A 16,754-nucleotide genomic window follows, 5' to 3' on the forward strand; every position below is an offset into this window, starting at 1 on the left:
CCAATGTTGCGCAGAAAGATAGTGGAGAAATATCAGAAAGGTGTTTACCAGCGAAAAAATTGCAAAAAGGTTTAAGTAATCATCATCTACAGTGCATATCATCATCCAAAGATTCATAGAATCTGGAACAATCGCTGTGTGTAAGGGTCAAGGCCGAAAAATCATACTGGATGCCCATGATCTTCGGGCCCTTAAACGGCACTGCACCGCAAACAGGAATGCTAACTGTAAGGGAATTCACAGAAAGGGCTCAGCAACACTTCCAGAAAACATTGTGGGTGAACACAATCCACCGTGCCAGCCGCCGTTGCCAGTTGAAACTCGACAGTACAAAGAAGAAGCCATTTCTAAAGCAGACCAAGAAGCGCAGGCGTTTCTCTGGGCCAGGGGTCATTTAAAATGGAGTGTGGCAAAGTGGAAACCTGTTTTGTGGTCAGACCAATCACGATTCGAAGTTTTTTGTGGAAAACTGGGGTGCTATATTATACTGACTAAAGAGGACAAGGACAACCCAAGTTGTTATCAGCACTCAGTTTATAAGCCTGCATCTGTGATGGTATAGGGTTGCATGAGCGCGTGTGGCATCGGCAGCTTCCACATCTGGAAAGGCATCGTCAATGCAGAAAGGTATATTCAGATTGGAGAACAACAAATGCTCCCATCCAGGCATCATCACTTTCAGAGAAGAGCTTGCATTTCTCAACACGATAACGCCAGATCGCATGCAGCACCAATTACAACATCATATCATATCATCCCATCATTAACAGATCTTTCCACTCAAGGAGCAAAACACCTGTCCAGAGTTGCACAACAATAAGCAGACAATTTTTGCAAAACATTACACAGTGATTTGCAAAACTTATATTATACTTATATTTATAAACTACACCATAGATAAGGATTTTGATGTTGCTTACTTACAACTAATTACAAAATCCCCAATGACCACACTAATGAACAAATTAGATCATCACATCCACCAAGTGTGCAAGCACATGTCTGTACTTAATTGAAAACACTTCATGTATTCATTTTATTTGTCTATACTTAACATTAGTAAGAAAAACTACTACAAAGTATTTTGTTTTCATTTCTATTGTTGATTGATATGTTACTGTAACTGAGTATGCTAAGAAATAAATATTTTCAGCCTGCAGCATCAGTATTGTGCAGTGCTTGGTTAGTTTATAGGATTTGTGTACTTTCTCTGTATATCAATCATTTTATCATCTAAATTATAAAAATGCCTGGCAAAAAAAAATCTGGCACATGCTATTCCCTAAAATAGGGGGGTTTTTTTTTTGTTTTGTTTTTTTACAAATGTCTTTTGTAATGGTTACAGTAGTTGACTTCATTAATGTTTGATCAATTGAAGACTGCCTTGGTAAGATGAAAACAAAACAGAATTGTTATATGTGTATGTTTTTAAAGCAAGTGCACATACATTTTGAGGCATATAACTTTGCAAACAATCTAGGAGTTATGCAAAATGAGTGTTTGTTTGGATAATTGTGAGAATGTTTTGAAAAAAGGAGCCCAGTTTTCAAAATTGTACATAAACAATGGGGTAAAATATACCAAATACTGTATACCAAACATCAATATGTAACTAGTGAACTGCTCTTTAAGTGCTTTTGACAAGATCTTCTCTACGATGAGATCTGGATCTGGTCAGTGCTCATGTCCGGGTGGAACTTTTATGTCTGGATATGCAGAAGATAGTTGGGGAAGATGGCGGCCGCTGTGTCTAGCCTCGCTATTTGAAGTTGAAGATGGCAAAGATCTCTACCTGTTCGTCACGCTGGTGGCTGGGATGCTTCTGCTAGGGATTGGAGCCCTCTGGCATCGTCGGATGCTGAGGAAAAAGGCAGATGGGCAAAGAAAAAGGCAGTAGAAATGGCTACTGTGGCTGGAGTGCAAGCCGACCTGTAATGACAAGTCACGGGTGAGGAATGACCTAGCTGCATCCAACGTTGCCACGACCAGAATGAGAATGGACATGACTACAAAGCTGCGCGGTCTGGAGAGGATTGCACGACGTGAAGCAGTGGTGAACAGGAATCAAGATGAAGACAAAACCGACTAAAGGTGTGGCTTTATCCTCAACTATCTAATGCTACTGGACCAAACTGAACAACAAGGGAACTAATCAACATTTGATCAACAAATACTACCTGGAAGATGAACTGATGGAATCAATCAACAACTTACTCAACTAGATATTTGACTAATTACCATATTGATTATCTGCGTCCTAATGTATTCTTGGGACGGGAATTAATAAATTTCGGCTTCATCCCGTCAGCCTTTTTTCTTTTCGAGTGTTACTATAAATACATGTTGTAAACTGTATGTTGAAAATTGTCACAATGATTGTCCGAAAGGAAAAATAAAAACTCTAATGCCAAAAAGTACCTTTCAGAGACAGTGTGTAGAATTTAGTGCCATCTAGTGGTGAACTAACAGAATGCAATGACCTAAGTTCGAAGCAAACACTACGGTGCCTCAGAGGGACCACACTTCACAAGCCTACCTTCTTCTCCTTCAGGTATCTGTAAAAGAAATGTGGCGGCAAAACATGTCAGCCTCTTGTAAGGCGTGGATGCGATCTATGAAATATAATTAGTGATTATTAGACCTTTGACTATATTTAAAAAATATATGTCAATGTATTGTTTTGCATAATATTGTTATTTTTTAATGAATAACCATTGAAAAAAAGAAATTCTACACACTGTCTCTTTAACATGATAAAAGAAGAGATTTTTCAATCCCCGCTAAACAAAATTGGTTATTTCCAAGTTGACTTTCACTGAGAAACCTGGTCGATACAGTAGGTAGGGGCGGCTGCAGCTCAGTTGGTAGCAGTGTTAATTTTGGCAAGAAATTTTAATTTAGTTTTAGTTATAGTCTTTTGACTAAAATTAATTAAAGTTTTAGTCATAATCTAGTCATCTGATTGTATAATCCAATTTTAGTCTATTTCAACTTTTATACAAAAAATTCTAACACACCTATTTGTAACTAGTTTAACACACAAGACACATTTAATCCAACAGTGACTTTATTAATTGTTTCAAAGAAACATGTTGAACTGAGAGCAATATAATTTAAATTAAAAAAAACTGCATAGTTGCTTGAGATTAATTTTACAGCAGCACATTGAATGTCATGTTTGAACATTAAATAAAGTGCAGTAAACACTGAACAGTTTCTGAGTGGTTCTTTTCTCCCACCCGCGTTTCATTCCTTCTGATTTGATTGTGTGAATTTTTCGCCACTGTGTTGTTTTCGTTTTTGTTTTAGTTATTGACGAAATTGTCAGACAATTTTAGTTATCGTTATAGTCTCAATGAATAGCTTCTATTTTAGTTTTTGTAAAATTTTCGTTGTACTAGTTGGTAGTGTTAGTCGTCCATGGACCGAAGGGTCAGGTTTGAATCCCGGTTCTGGCTGTCCACTGTAGAAGAGTCCTTGAAAATTGAAACCCTCAATTGCTCCAGGTCACCATTGTAAACGAGAAACTGTTGATTGTTTTGCCTGGTTAAACAACAAACAAATAAATAAATAACAAAAGGCACCCTGTCTTGAGTTGTTTAATACATCTGCATGTAAACGCCATGAAATAAACGCTGGAAATCTGAATTTTTGTCTCATAGTAATTTTTAAAAAAAATCTGAAATCCAAATATCTTCAGTTTAAAACAAAAACAAACATTGACCTTGCTGTTCCAATATTTTGAAGGGGAATGTACTGTATTTAATTTGAGACACTTTATAATTAAATATTGTTGCAAATCTGCCCCAACACCAGTTTAGTCTTCTGTGGAAAACTTCCCATCCTAGTTTAACTTTCCATTCAAAAGAGGATTCAATTTGCAAGCCAACTTAGGGGCTGCACCCATTTACATGCAAATACTAGACAAAAACAACAAGCAGCCCTGCAGTTCCTCAGTCCAGTCACCTACAATATGGATCCCTGCCAGCCCAAGACATCCATTGTTTTCATCTCACGAGTGAAAAACTGTGTGCTTTGTTCCTCAGACCAAGAAAACGTGGATTTCAGGCTCAATCCAAGCAACAAACGTGCATTGGGTTTCGCTTCACATCAAGTCAGACTGAGTAAAAACATTGTTCCGTCCACAGGACGAGTAGCCTTGGAGCTTAGACGTGGGGAGGATCATAAATCCAACAATGTTTAATGTTGCTTTCTGCAGTGGGATGTAAGCAAGGATTGCAGGAGGTAGTGTGACATCTCCAACTTGAGGCGTTCACATTGCAGACGTCTCGTGAGCCTCTTTTTTACTCGGTCATGGCTCAGTGTGCAGCTCATCCTGCTGTCCTCGTCGTCCTGCTGGTGATCAGTCTGGCTGCAGTCCTGCTTCTCACTGTGCCAAGGGAAGACATTCCCAGGGTGCCCGGCTTTATGGTAAGGTCGCTCCCGAGAGTTATTATTGGATCTGTGCTAGTGTCAGGTTTGTTAACATGTAAGCAAACATCGTATAAGTGAAGCTGTCTGGAGGAATCTCTAATGCTAAACACTTGGTTTGAATTTATATTCACATTTGAAATTATATTCTTATATTTTAGGTACATTACAGTTAGTTTATGTATTTATTGTATTCACATTGAAATTCACAGTTTATGTATCCATTATATACTTACAGAAATAAATATCCAATTTTGTTTTTTTGTTTTGTTTTGTTTATTGAACATATTAACAAGTAGCATAAAAATAAAAGATTTTAAAGAAGAAAAACCTTATACAGTCATCATTAGTCACAGTTTACATGTTCAAAAGGGAAATAGGAAGAAGTTGAAAACGTATATCTGGTCGTACCCCTTATTCTCTGTATGTTTTGACATTATACACTTGCAGAAATAAATAAACATTGGCTTGTAATGGGGGAGTGGTTGTCGGGAGTACAGGAATAGAGTTGTGCTGTACTCTTATTTATGACCCTGTATTCAAATTTTGATGAAAATTAAATCTGAATGAATACAATATTGAATGAAATCAAACACAGTGGAAGTTCTAAACATCCCTGAGGTTTTACAATCTGCAATTCAACTAAAATACACGATGAAAGAACGTCGCAAAAAAACGTGAGACTTTGAACTGCCGTCATGTATGCTCTCTCATCTGGTGTGACCTATTTTAGCTTTAGACATGCATCAAAGGTCAACTCGGGTTTCTGCTGCCTGTGCACAATAAAGGCCACAAACAGTGTTTCTTATTTTATACTGTGTGTGTCTATAAAATGTGTGCAAACAATATCAGAATTTCAGAAAGGTTGCAAGACTGGTGTCACAAAAAGTATATTTCAAACCCGTTGTGGTCCAGATCATCAACCAGCACGTCTACAAAGAGATACTATACTGTTTGCTTCGTTCAGTGCGTGAGAAGAGGCGAGTGTTGTGGCAGGAAACTTGTGGCTGCTTCACCATGACAACCTGCTCAGTCCCATGCCAACTCAACCTGACAACATGTGAATTTTTCATCTTTCCCAAGCCCAGATTATCATTAAAGAGACCCAATTTGAAGATGTAGATGACATCATTATGGCGAGGAATATTTGGAATAATCCTTCCAGGAGTGTGTGGCAGAAAGATGGCTGGGAAAATGCATTAGACTCCAGGGGGGATTACTTGAGTTTGAAATCTAAAAAGACAGTGCATGCAAATTTTGTACCACAACACAAAAACTTTACAGAAGTCAAAGGATTGTTTTTGAAAACTGAACACTTGTATAGAGTTGCTTAACTGTCTCTCTGTGCTTTTTTAACCACTTCTATTTTGTTCTTCAATCTTGTACTGTAGTACGGAATTGTTTTGGATGCTGGATCATCACACACATCCTTATTTGTATACAAATGGCCCGCAGACAAGCAAAATGGCACCGGTGTGGTCACCCAACACAGTGAATGCCATGCAAAGGGTACGTTTGACCTGATTCTCTTCATACAGCATTTTCTACACCACTCGTCCACATTAGGTTCACTGGCTTAGCAATGATTTCATTTATTTCCAAGTAGTACATGATGCTCTAGTTACAACATGAATCATGCCATGAAGTGCTTATACCTCTTTCAGGGGGTGGGATATCCAGCTATGCGGGCCAACAGGGAGCGGCAGGGCAGAGCTTGGAGGAGTGTCTAGAACAGGCGGCGCACGATGTCCCTGCGCATAGACACAAGGTCACACCTGTGTACCTGGGTGCCACAGCTGGCATGAGACTTCTGCAGTGAGTCAGTGTTTGTGTGCGGTTTAGATGGAACTTTGCATTACTTTTCCTTAGGTATCTACAACAGTGGTGTTCAAACTACAGCCCGGGGGCCATTTGGGACCGCCATCCATTTTTCAGTGGCCTGGGGCCCATTCTAAAAATATCATTTGACATAGCTAAAATAAAATAAAATAAAATAAAATAAAATAAAATAAAATAAAATAAAATAAAATAAAATAAAATAAAATAAATACAGGGTGACACAAAAATGGTCATCACCTAAACTTGAATAACTTTAGAAATAATTAACACACAATAAGACAGACTTGTCTATAGCACCGGAACCTGACTTTTGGATTCAAGTTTGTGAAAACGCATTTAAAATGACAAAACACACAAATTTACAACTTATCCAATATAAAATTATTCACAGAACATACATTACTCAATATATGATGAAGAAAATGGGACTCTCAGACTCCGACATTTGTCTCCAATGCTTACAAAACACTACAGACACTTATGTTCATGCTTTATGGTTATGTACTCCGGTTATGTATTTCTGGACTAAAGTCTTAGAAAAACTTTCCGCTATTTTGGACTGTAGGATACCTTTATCTCCAAACTTGTGTTTGCTAGGTGACCTAACAACAACTGACTTACCACATAAACAATTTCAATCTACACTTGTAGCCCTTACTATCGCTAAAAAAACAATTCTTGTTAACTGGAAAAATAAACAAACTCTGAATATCGACCAATGGTCTAACCTCCTCATAAATCACATTTTAATGGAAAAAATATCTGCCTCAAATAAAAACCAAATATCAAAATTTATAGAAACATGGTCTACGTATATAGAATTTTTTAACCTAATTCTGGTTACTTAATTCTGTCTGTTAGCGAGAGCCACTACATCGTGATAACTTACATTGATGTTTCTGCATTTGGCAATTTATTATTATATTATACTATTAGTATGGGATTTTTTTTAATGGGCTTTAGGTGAACTGATGAATACACACACGCTCGCACGCACACACGCACACACACACACACACATTCTCACCCACATACAAAAAAAAAAAAAAAATATATATATATATATATATATATATATATATATATATATGTGTGTATATGTATATATATAAAAAAATAACAATAAAAAATAAAAATAAAATATATATATATAAAAAAAAATAAAAACATTTATTAAATTTTTTTAATTTATTAGTTTTTTTTTTAAAAAAGGAGAGCAATGATGATGTCAAATCGAATGAACAATACTGAGCTCTCCTGGGGAAAAAAAGCAAAAAAAAAAAAAATAATAATAATTAATTATTTTTGTTTTTCAGATTTACCAAGAATATTTAATGTTCTAAAAGTCTACCAAATTTGTCCTTTGAGATGCCATTGACTACTGAGGAAAAGGCATTTATAGTTGAGGCATATTTTCGGCTGAAGTCTATCCACGCAGCTAAATTGCAATTTAAAGAACAATTCGGATGTTGTGAATTTCCTGTCCACTCAATGATCTACAGATGGGTCAACAAGTTCAGAACCCATGGGACTGTGCATAACATCAATGGTAGTCGACAGGAAATTCACGACATCCAAACCGTTCTTTAAATTGCAATTGAGCTGTGTGGATAGACTTCAGCCGAAAATATGCCATCCATCCATCATCTAGCGCTTATCGCGGGGGCAGCAGCTTTAGCAGGGAAGCCCAAAATTCCCTCTCCCCAGCCACTTCAACCTGCTCCTCCAGCGGGATCCCAAGGCGTTCCTAGGCCAGCTGAGAGACATAGTGTCTCCAGCCTGTCCTGGGTCGTCCCCGGGGTCTCCCGCCGGTGGGACATGCCCGGAACACCTCTCCAGGGAGGCATCCAGGAGGCATCCGAACCAGATGGTTTGGATCAACTGGTTCCTCTCAATGCGGAGGAGTAACAGCTCAAAACTGAGTCCCTCCCGGATGGCCGAGTTTCTCACCCTATGTAAGGGAGAGCAGAAAATATGCCTCAGCTATAAATGTCTTTATACTCATTAATTCTTCTTGGTAAATCTGGAAAATAAGTTATTCAAGTTGAGGGTGATGACCTTTTTTTTGTGTCACCCTGTAAATAAATAAATAAATGTTTGGAGATGGTCAAAGTAAGAAGGGAGGGTGTTGAAAAAAAAATAGGCGCCACTATTACGAATAAATTGGTTTATATATCTGTAGCATTTTTCTAGTGGCCCTTAAACGAAAAAGTTTGGACACCCTGATCTAGAACATCTATCCATCGTTTTTTTCCCATACTGCTCCCCCATGCCTGCGTGGGTTTTCTCCGGGTACTTCCATTTTCTCCTACATTCCAAAAACATGCTCACAACGTATAAACTCATGTTAATGTTTTTGTTTTACCCTGCTAGCATTTCCAGTCCAGAGCATTCATCTCAAATTCTGCAAGAAGTTGGCCAAAAAATCCAATCATACCCTTTCAGCTACCAGGGGGCCGCCATTCTGTCCGGTCAAGAGGAAGGAGCATATGGTTGGGTGACCGTCAACTACCTTTTAGAGAATTTCATCAAGGTAAGGGTAAAATCATTAGCAATTTGACTGATTATACCCCTTTCACATTGAGTTGATGCTAGTGCTGGTTAGCTTCACACCAGCAGAGAGTCAAACAAGAGTCATATTACATCGCCAAAATAATGTCCATTGTTTGTACAAGTGACCTGTGGTTACCTCTCCCATCTGCTAACATACGAGGATAAAGCTGGGCTTAAAAACTCCCCTGATGTGGCTGTCAAATTTGAATTCAATATTAAATGTAACACCAAGGTTTGAAGAAGTCAGCTTGGTCATTGACCAAGAAACCAAAGAACCCAGGTTTATGATGATGTTCCTGGTGGAGCCACCAAAAAACATCACCTCTGTCTTATTGTTCTGGTAACTGAAAAAGCTCTGAGCCAGCCAAGTCTTTATATCATTAACACCATGAAAACAGAAGATTGCCAAATATGTTTTTATAAGTCACAAACATTTGAGTGCAGGGATGGATGATGTTTCAGTTTGCTATCTATAGTTGAACTGGGTTAATGGACTGGTCCCTCTAATTTGTGAGACAGTCTCTTTGGGTAAAATGTAGAAAAATTATAATTAAAAATCACTGCATCTGCCCCAAAAGAGGCCGGCCCACCGGGCATCTGCCCTGTATGCCAGATGGCCAGTCCAGCCCTATTTGAGTGTCATCTGCACAAAAGTGGAAGAATATTCCGTGTTTCCTGATTGAGGAACCAAATAGTAAAGTAAATAAAAAGTAAAGGGGGCCTAGAATTGAGCCCTGTGGGACACGACATGTGAGGGGAGCTGAGGAACAGTTACCAAGGCTGACAGAGATGGTCCTGGTTTTGCCTCTAATGTCCACTCACTGTTCCAGGCCGAGGACCAGGATAATCATGGGCCATTGTATCGAATGCAGCAGTTAAATCTAAAAGCTTGAGGCTTGTTTTAGACAAAAAAACGTGTCACTTTTTACACAAAGAACACTAAACTGGTTTATTTCTGTTAAACTGTAATTCCCTTCTAGTATGGCTTTGTAGGACACTGGCTCAGTTCTGGCAGGCCCACAGTGGGAGCCCTCGATTTTGGCGGCGCATCCACCCAGATAACTTTTGTGACTCGGGAGCAAGTTGAGGATGAGAAGGACATGATGAAGCTACGTCTGTATGGTCAGGAGTATTCTCTGTACACACACAGCTTCCTCTGCTACGGGCAGGATCAGGTCCTCAAGAGGCTGCTGGCCCACATCGTCAAGGTACTTGACTTCATTTGTTACTATTTGTCATTACTGTAAGCAAAATATTGCATGATGCTTTCAAAAGTTCTCCATCCATTTCTCCCTCGCCCTCCCTTACTCTCTCAGTCTCAGGGTTATTCAGTATCAGTCACTCACCCGTGCCATCCTACAGACTCTTCTACAAAAGTAAATCTGGACAGTATATTCAACTCTCCATGTACAGCCAAGTACAAACCAAGCACCTATGAAGCGCAAGACTCTTTGCTTATACACGGCAGTGGACATTATGAGCAATGTGTGGGCAATGTGTCAGAGATCTTCTCCTTCGACAGATGCCCCTTCTCTCACTGCTCCTTCGATAAAGTCTTTCAGCCCAATGTGACTGGCAGCTTCATGGTAAGAATGGGTAACATTGGGCTGTTGTAATTGTTGTGACAATCAGTAGAAGATTCCATTGAAATACACTGACTGTATGCACTCACTGTCCATGCAATTATCTCATTTGTCTTTTTAAACAGGCATTTTCGGCCTTCTTCTACATTCACTCCTTCCTGCAGCGCATCACTGGAATCACAGTGGGCACTCCCGTACAAATGGAGGAGGCTGCTCAAACAGTGTGCAAAATGAGTTTTTCTCAGGTAATGTGTAATGTTTCATTTGTGGTTTACGGCACCTGGTAGTAATGTCCCAACTATCCAACTTCCATTTTACTAGGGGTGTCAAAATTAGTGTGTTACTTTTGATTTAATTTAAAAATCCTTTAACGGCACAATTTTTTTAACGACCGAGCCTTACTTGGAAGGTAAAAATTTTGCTGTAATAAATTTAGTAATAATGCATATATTCATGGAGACTGGGGTCAAGTTGCATTTTACAATTTAAAGTTACTCCATGTTAAAGATTAGATAGCTCTTAATATGAAAAGAAAAACTGCACAGAGCTGTCACCAATGTCTTACAAATGCAATTATGCCATCTAGTGGCAGAAAAATTACCTCAACACAAATCAAAATCACACTAGTTTTTTTAACAGTACCTCTTTTCCATTTTAACCCAATTTCATAAATTATTATGAAACTGCTGTATCAATGACTAAAAGATGCAGCCATATTTCTATTACTTTAACATTTTTCCACTGTTTTTAACAAGAGTATGAAAACTTTATTATTTTAAATTTATTCTACATTTAGAACAGATATAAAATGTGCGATTAACCATGAGTTAACTATTGAAGTCATGCGATGATGCGATTAATTACAATTAAAACATTTAATCGCCTGACAACCCCACATTTTATATACATTATTTATTTTTTTTTTATTTTTTTTTTACCAAAGCCACCCATTAGCCACTCAACTGTATGCTTTGCCGATTCTTCCCTTAACATAAACATTTTTAAATTCAATGAAATTGTGAAAATGCACTGAATCATACTGGGAGGTGTTTGCACTATTGTATTATTCCGACCTGGTGGACGATAAACCAAATAATTAGTCATTTAATACATAATTTAAAATGGGTACTTGACCTCTCACAGTAGAATAAATCATTAAAAGTATTTTACGATTAAACTACCACTTAAATTTTTAAAAAGTGCACTTTTTCAACAGTATTACTTTTATCAAAGCAAGAATCCAGGGTTCAAATCCCTACTCAGTGGAAGTTTGTGCATTCAGTGTTCTTGCAAGGTTTTTATGTAGTGCAGGTTTCTGTAACAAGTCTTATTTTTCATTTTGTATTACCTGTATTTTTTATTTTTTTGCTTCCTTTACACTAATGTGCTATTACATTTTTTTTTTTATTGGGATTTTTTTACACATTGATTTAGATGCTGGCTCTTGCTCCAGATCAAGCATCTCGTCTGAGGGACTATTGCGCTTCCTCTGTGTTTGTCAAGGTTCTTCTACTCAAAGGATACAGCTTTGATGACAAGTCATTCTCGCACATTTCTTTCAAGAAGAAGGTGACAGCTTTGGCATATTTTTACTGCAATGTGTATCTGATGCTCTTATGCCAAAGAAATTACAATCCCATTTTGTTTTTGATCCTGCAGGCTGGCAATACCTCAGTTGGGTGGGCTCTGGGTTACATGTTAAGTCTGAGTAATTTGCTGCCACCAGAAAAAGTTCAAACATGGAAGGCATTAGCACCAGGAGTATGGGAAAGCCTTACCGTTCTTTTTGTGCTGCTCTTGGTCACCGTCCTGGTCTTCATCGCATTTCGAGCCTGTGAGTGGAAAAAAAGAGGACTCAGTGACAGAGCTATCTAGACCTGCAATGGCACACAGCGCAGCCAAAAAAAGGCAATTCGATTGTGGCACAGTTTACACTGTTTAGGCTCTGTATATCACCCTGGATTTAAATATGAATGTGAAGTTTCAAAACGTTTTGAACTCATGATTTTATAGGACCTCAAACTTGCTTGCAAAGTGACTTGTAATGTCTCACACTGTATATCTTTTACTGTAATTTCACAAATACTGTACAGATAATGTCTCTGGTGGACCACACACAATGTCGAATATGTATTTAGAAAGTTGTATTTAATTTTTGGAGTACATAACAACACAATTATAAATGTGTTTCTAAAATATTACTGTAAGACCAGACAGGTTCAGTAATATATTACCCTCTGTTTTAGCTAACTTAATTGTATGTTTTTTACATAAATGTGGGAATTGTGGTGATTGTACAGTTTGTACCATTCCTCTTTTACAGTTATGGGGGGAAAAAAACTTTCAGGTACTACTCTACTTTTCCTTAAGTCACTTAAAGACGACCATGACATTTTATAGTTGATGATTCAATTGAAATTATGTCTAATGTTTTTCATTCATTTAAATAAAAATAAAGCACACTTTTGTAAAAGATCAGTAAACGTTGTGGGCTCTAAGTCTCAGCAGAGATTTTAGTCTTCAATAATACAATGAATGTAGTATCTGATATATTGGGTTAAACTGATAACTTTGGTCCGTGTTTAGCTTTAATGGTAAAAAGAAGAGGAAGAATGAGAAGAAGAATAAGAAGAAGAAAAAGAAGAAGAAGAAGATTGTTTGTTATTCTAATGTGTTTTTTATGTGTAGAATACAGTAAGTGTCAGGGGAAAAAATGGTTTGAAAAAACAACACAAAAAACAAGCCAATACTGATGTAGGCTTCACACTAGGACCACCAAGACTAGTTGACTGGTCACGATTGCGGCCAAAATGAGTTATGTATTTGTTGTTGTTGTTTTGTTTTTTTAAAGCTTTTCTTTTCTTTCAAAACTGCCTCAACTTCTGCTACATTGTCTGCCTTGCTGTCTATATTATTATTATTTGTCTAGTTAGCAGCTAATAAAAATGCCAACATCAGGGCCTATTGGTTCTTTTATATCCTGTACGTATTTGAGCATTAAAACATATTGAGATATTGTTCTGCACATTGCTTCAATAAAAATAAATCTTTTTAAAAAACAGACATGAGCATGTTGTCCTTATGGAAATGGCATTCATTCCATACAGTTCATTTGGTTAGGAAGTATGGCCCTACGTGACCCAATGCCCCCAATCCCCCACTAGCCCTCAATAGGGCTACTGAAAATGTATGCTTTTGTTGCCCATCCCTGTCATTTCCCAAAATGTTAATTTAAATGCATACTAAACATACATTAACATTGTAAAAAAAAAATAATAATAAATAAAAATAATAATAATAATAATAATAATAATAATAATAGTAGTAGGTTGTGACGTTGTGACGTTGTGACGTCATGGGCTTGAGGAACTACCTGTTCTGGCTTCGTTCATTCACAATAAAATTTACAGTTTTCAATTGTTGTTTTATTCGCATATTTGCAGTAAATTACTATGTATTATTGATTTAAAAAATATCTGATCAAAGTAAAATACTTGTCAAAACATCAGAATGCCTTTCACGTTGAAAGAATGTAGTATACAAGTCACGCAAATACATTACTTTGAAAACCGTAAACAGAAGCAGATTGAAATTAACGGAAGTGATCCGAATAAGAAACAACTGTAGTTTGTAGGCATGCTTATAATGGTAACAAATTAGATAACTCGCGTGTTTACTTTTTACATGGTGCATTTACACAGGCCGAAACAGATTTTGTAGTTAAAATAGAAACCCTTAATTTTCTAGTTTACTTGCTCGTGTGGCTGTAAAGTTGTGCAGAGATGTGCACCCAAACAAAAGCAGCCGCTCGCATGGTCAATATCCCGCAGGCAGACATCGATCCCTCCGGTGTGTTTAAGTACGTCCTCATCAGAGTCCACAGCAGAGAGGAAGGAGACGACACGGAAGTAGATATTGTCCGTGGATACGGCTGGGCCGAGTACCACGGTGAGTGCTGCTGATGTGTGACAAAATATGGCAACCAAGAAAACAAAAGTATGACTTTGCCATCTGTCACTTGTGTATTGCGGCCCAGACGTTGCTGCGACCTTCAGTTTTGATGCATCACGATTATGAGTTTAATAAGATTTTACGGAATAATTTCAGTCTAATACCACAAGAAATAGGTCATGTGCCATCGGCACACCACAAGATGGCACCCCGACACCACAAACGGAGATAATGAACATGAACGCGGTCTAGCCTTGCTCTGAGTCTATGAGCAATGCTACAATTAATTAAACTGCATAAAAAATGTGCAATGGTAAATAAGTGTAATTTGGCATCTTGGTAATGAAGTTGGTTCAAGTGGAAAAAACACTTAAGTGTTATTTTATATATACAGTATATATATCTAATCACATCAAATGGTTCCTCTTTGCATATCAGCGGATATCTACGAGAAAGTTTCTGACGAGTTGGAAAAGGATGGACTCCTGGACTGTGAGTGTGTCGGAGGGGGAAGGATCAGACATGACGCCCAGACAAAGAAGATCCATGTTTACGGCTACTCTATGGTGAGTGAATTTTACCACTCACACTCCTTTCAAATAGTGACAAAACAGTGTCGTTACCAAGTGTAAGTGCCCATTTCTGTGTTGCTTTACCTTACAGGGATTCGGAAGAGCAAACCACGCAATAACCACTGAAAAACTGAAGGTCCGGTACCCGGACTATGAGGTGACCTGGGATAACGAAGGATACTGAAATGGACAGCAACAAAAATATGATGGACGCGTCTCTAGCCTTTCAGTGTCTCAATTAAATCCTGATATTATGTCTTATTTATGTCACTAAGTAATCCAATGAAGTCACTTGTCACCTTTTTTTGCCATATGGTGTCAATGTTGACTTTTCTTGGTGGGACATTGGAAAATAAAGTTAGGGAAGGGATTGTTTAATAAAATGCTACTAAAGAAAGTCTTCAGAATCGATTTTATTGCTATTGTCAGTTTTTGCAGCTTCAGTATAGACTTTTAAATGAACATATTTGTTATATCCATACCACCTTGATAGACTTCATTCCCACTGAAAGTTAAGGTCGAATTTTTGATACAGCTTTTGCATTGGATCTCATTGTATGATTCTCATGTAATATACTTATGAACAATTGAGTTCATATCAAATAAAAGTACACCATGAAAAATCAGTGTTTCTTATGATTTCATATGTACAGTAGTTAATTACTGTATATGCAGAAGTATTGGGCAATGAAAGTGGTTTTGTGATTTGAAGTATACACCATCACCATGGATTTAAAATAAGTCATTTAAGTGTACTTTCATCTTTAATGCAGTTTGTCTCAGGGAAAAAAATAGAAATTTGGGATTACAACTCTTTTATTCCTTTTTTTGTAGACTTAAAAGTATTTATATTCATTGTACAACTTGTAAGTGTTTTGGTTGAATTGTTCTCCTTAAAGCGACCTTACATTAATCGAACTTTATTTATATAGCACCTTTCATACATTAAAACACAACTGGTTGGTTGTGCTGGAAATACCTGAAGAACAATACCTCCTGTTCTTTAAACTGTTGAGTTGTCTCTATTGTTTCAAAATTAGTGATGCTGCCATGATTGTGGTTTGGCAAAGCATTCTTTTTTTATATACAGTTGTGTTGGCGCAAATCTCCGAAGCGAAACTTCCACGAGTGCTCAACTCTTTTAAAGAAAGACCTATATATCTCACTATAACATTTTTCTTTAAATTGCATGAAATTATTGGATAGTTTTTTCTTCCAATTTCTAATTCCTGATCATAAAACGGCCACAAAAGTGCAGCCGATACTGGTAGCAGCAGCCGTTGCGAGTACCGATACAATGAAATAAGGCCGGGTATTGGCCCGATACCTGGTATCAGTACTCATCCACTCCTAATTAAAGCTATACACTTCATGCATAGTCCACCCTAACTGTTTAACTGTCTTGGGCTTTCTTTGTTGCACCTTCTTCTTTATGATGCGCCAAATGTGCTCTAGAAGTGAAAAAAGTGGACTGCAGGCTGCCCATTTCAATACTCGGCCGGATCCTTTTTCTACGCAGCCATGATGTTGTAATTGGTGCTGCATTTGATTTGGCATTATCGTGTTGAGAAATGCAAGATCTTCTCTGAAAGTGATGATGCCTGGATGGGAGCATTTGTTGTTCTCCAATCTGAATATACCTTTCTGCATTGACGATGCCTTTCCAGATGTGGAAGCTGCCCACGCCGCACGCACTCATGCAACCCTATACCATCACAGATGCAGCACTGCTGATAACAACAAATCCAGTATGATTTTTCGGCCTTGACCCTTACACACAGTGATTTTTCCAGATTCTCTGAATCTTTGGATGATGTTAGGCACT

At 37.7% G+C, this 16,754-nt stretch overlaps 2 protein-coding genes and 1 long non-coding RNA gene across 3 annotated transcripts; 2 read left to right on the plus strand and 1 right to left on the minus strand.

Annotated features, from left to right (window-relative positions):
* The first annotated feature begins 4,114 nt into the window (after nt 1-4,114).
* On the plus strand, nt 4,115-13,396 carry LOC144034222 (ectonucleoside triphosphate diphosphohydrolase 2-like). Its single transcript, XM_077542828.1, has 9 exons — nt 4,115-4,431; nt 5,823-5,940; nt 6,096-6,246; nt 8,644-8,803; nt 9,804-10,031; nt 10,140-10,409; nt 10,532-10,651; nt 11,841-11,975; nt 12,066-13,396. The coding sequence occupies exons 1-9, from the start codon at nt 4,315-4,317 to the stop codon at nt 12,279-12,281; spliced, it is 1,515 nt and encodes a 504-aa protein (XP_077398954.1). The 5' UTR covers nt 4,115-4,314; the 3' UTR covers nt 12,282-13,396.
* Nucleotides 4,828-12,241, minus strand: LOC144034223 (uncharacterized). Its single transcript, XR_013288181.1, has 3 exons — nt 12,185-12,241; nt 6,087-6,182; nt 4,828-5,664 (listed from the first exon to the last, which is right to left on the minus strand). It is a non-coding gene; the product is annotated as an uncharacterized LOC144034223 (long non-coding RNA).
* Nucleotides 13,397-14,008: 612 nt separating the features above from the next.
* On the plus strand, nt 14,009-15,552 carry phpt1 (phosphohistidine phosphatase 1). The gene is made up of 3 exons (XM_077542354.1): nt 14,009-14,354; nt 14,796-14,923; nt 15,021-15,552. The coding sequence occupies exons 1-3, from the start codon at nt 14,189-14,191 to the stop codon at nt 15,111-15,113; spliced, it is 387 nt and encodes a 128-aa protein (XP_077398480.1). The 5' UTR covers nt 14,009-14,188; the 3' UTR covers nt 15,114-15,552.
* Nucleotides 15,553-16,754: the final 1,202 nt, after the last annotated feature.

The sequence above is a fragment of the Vanacampus margaritifer genome, chromosome 14 (genome assembly GCF_051991255.1).
Source record: "Vanacampus margaritifer isolate UIUO_Vmar chromosome 14, RoL_Vmar_1.0, whole genome shotgun sequence".
Classification (NCBI taxonomy): Eukaryota; Metazoa; Chordata; class Actinopteri; order Syngnathiformes; family Syngnathidae; genus Vanacampus; species Vanacampus margaritifer.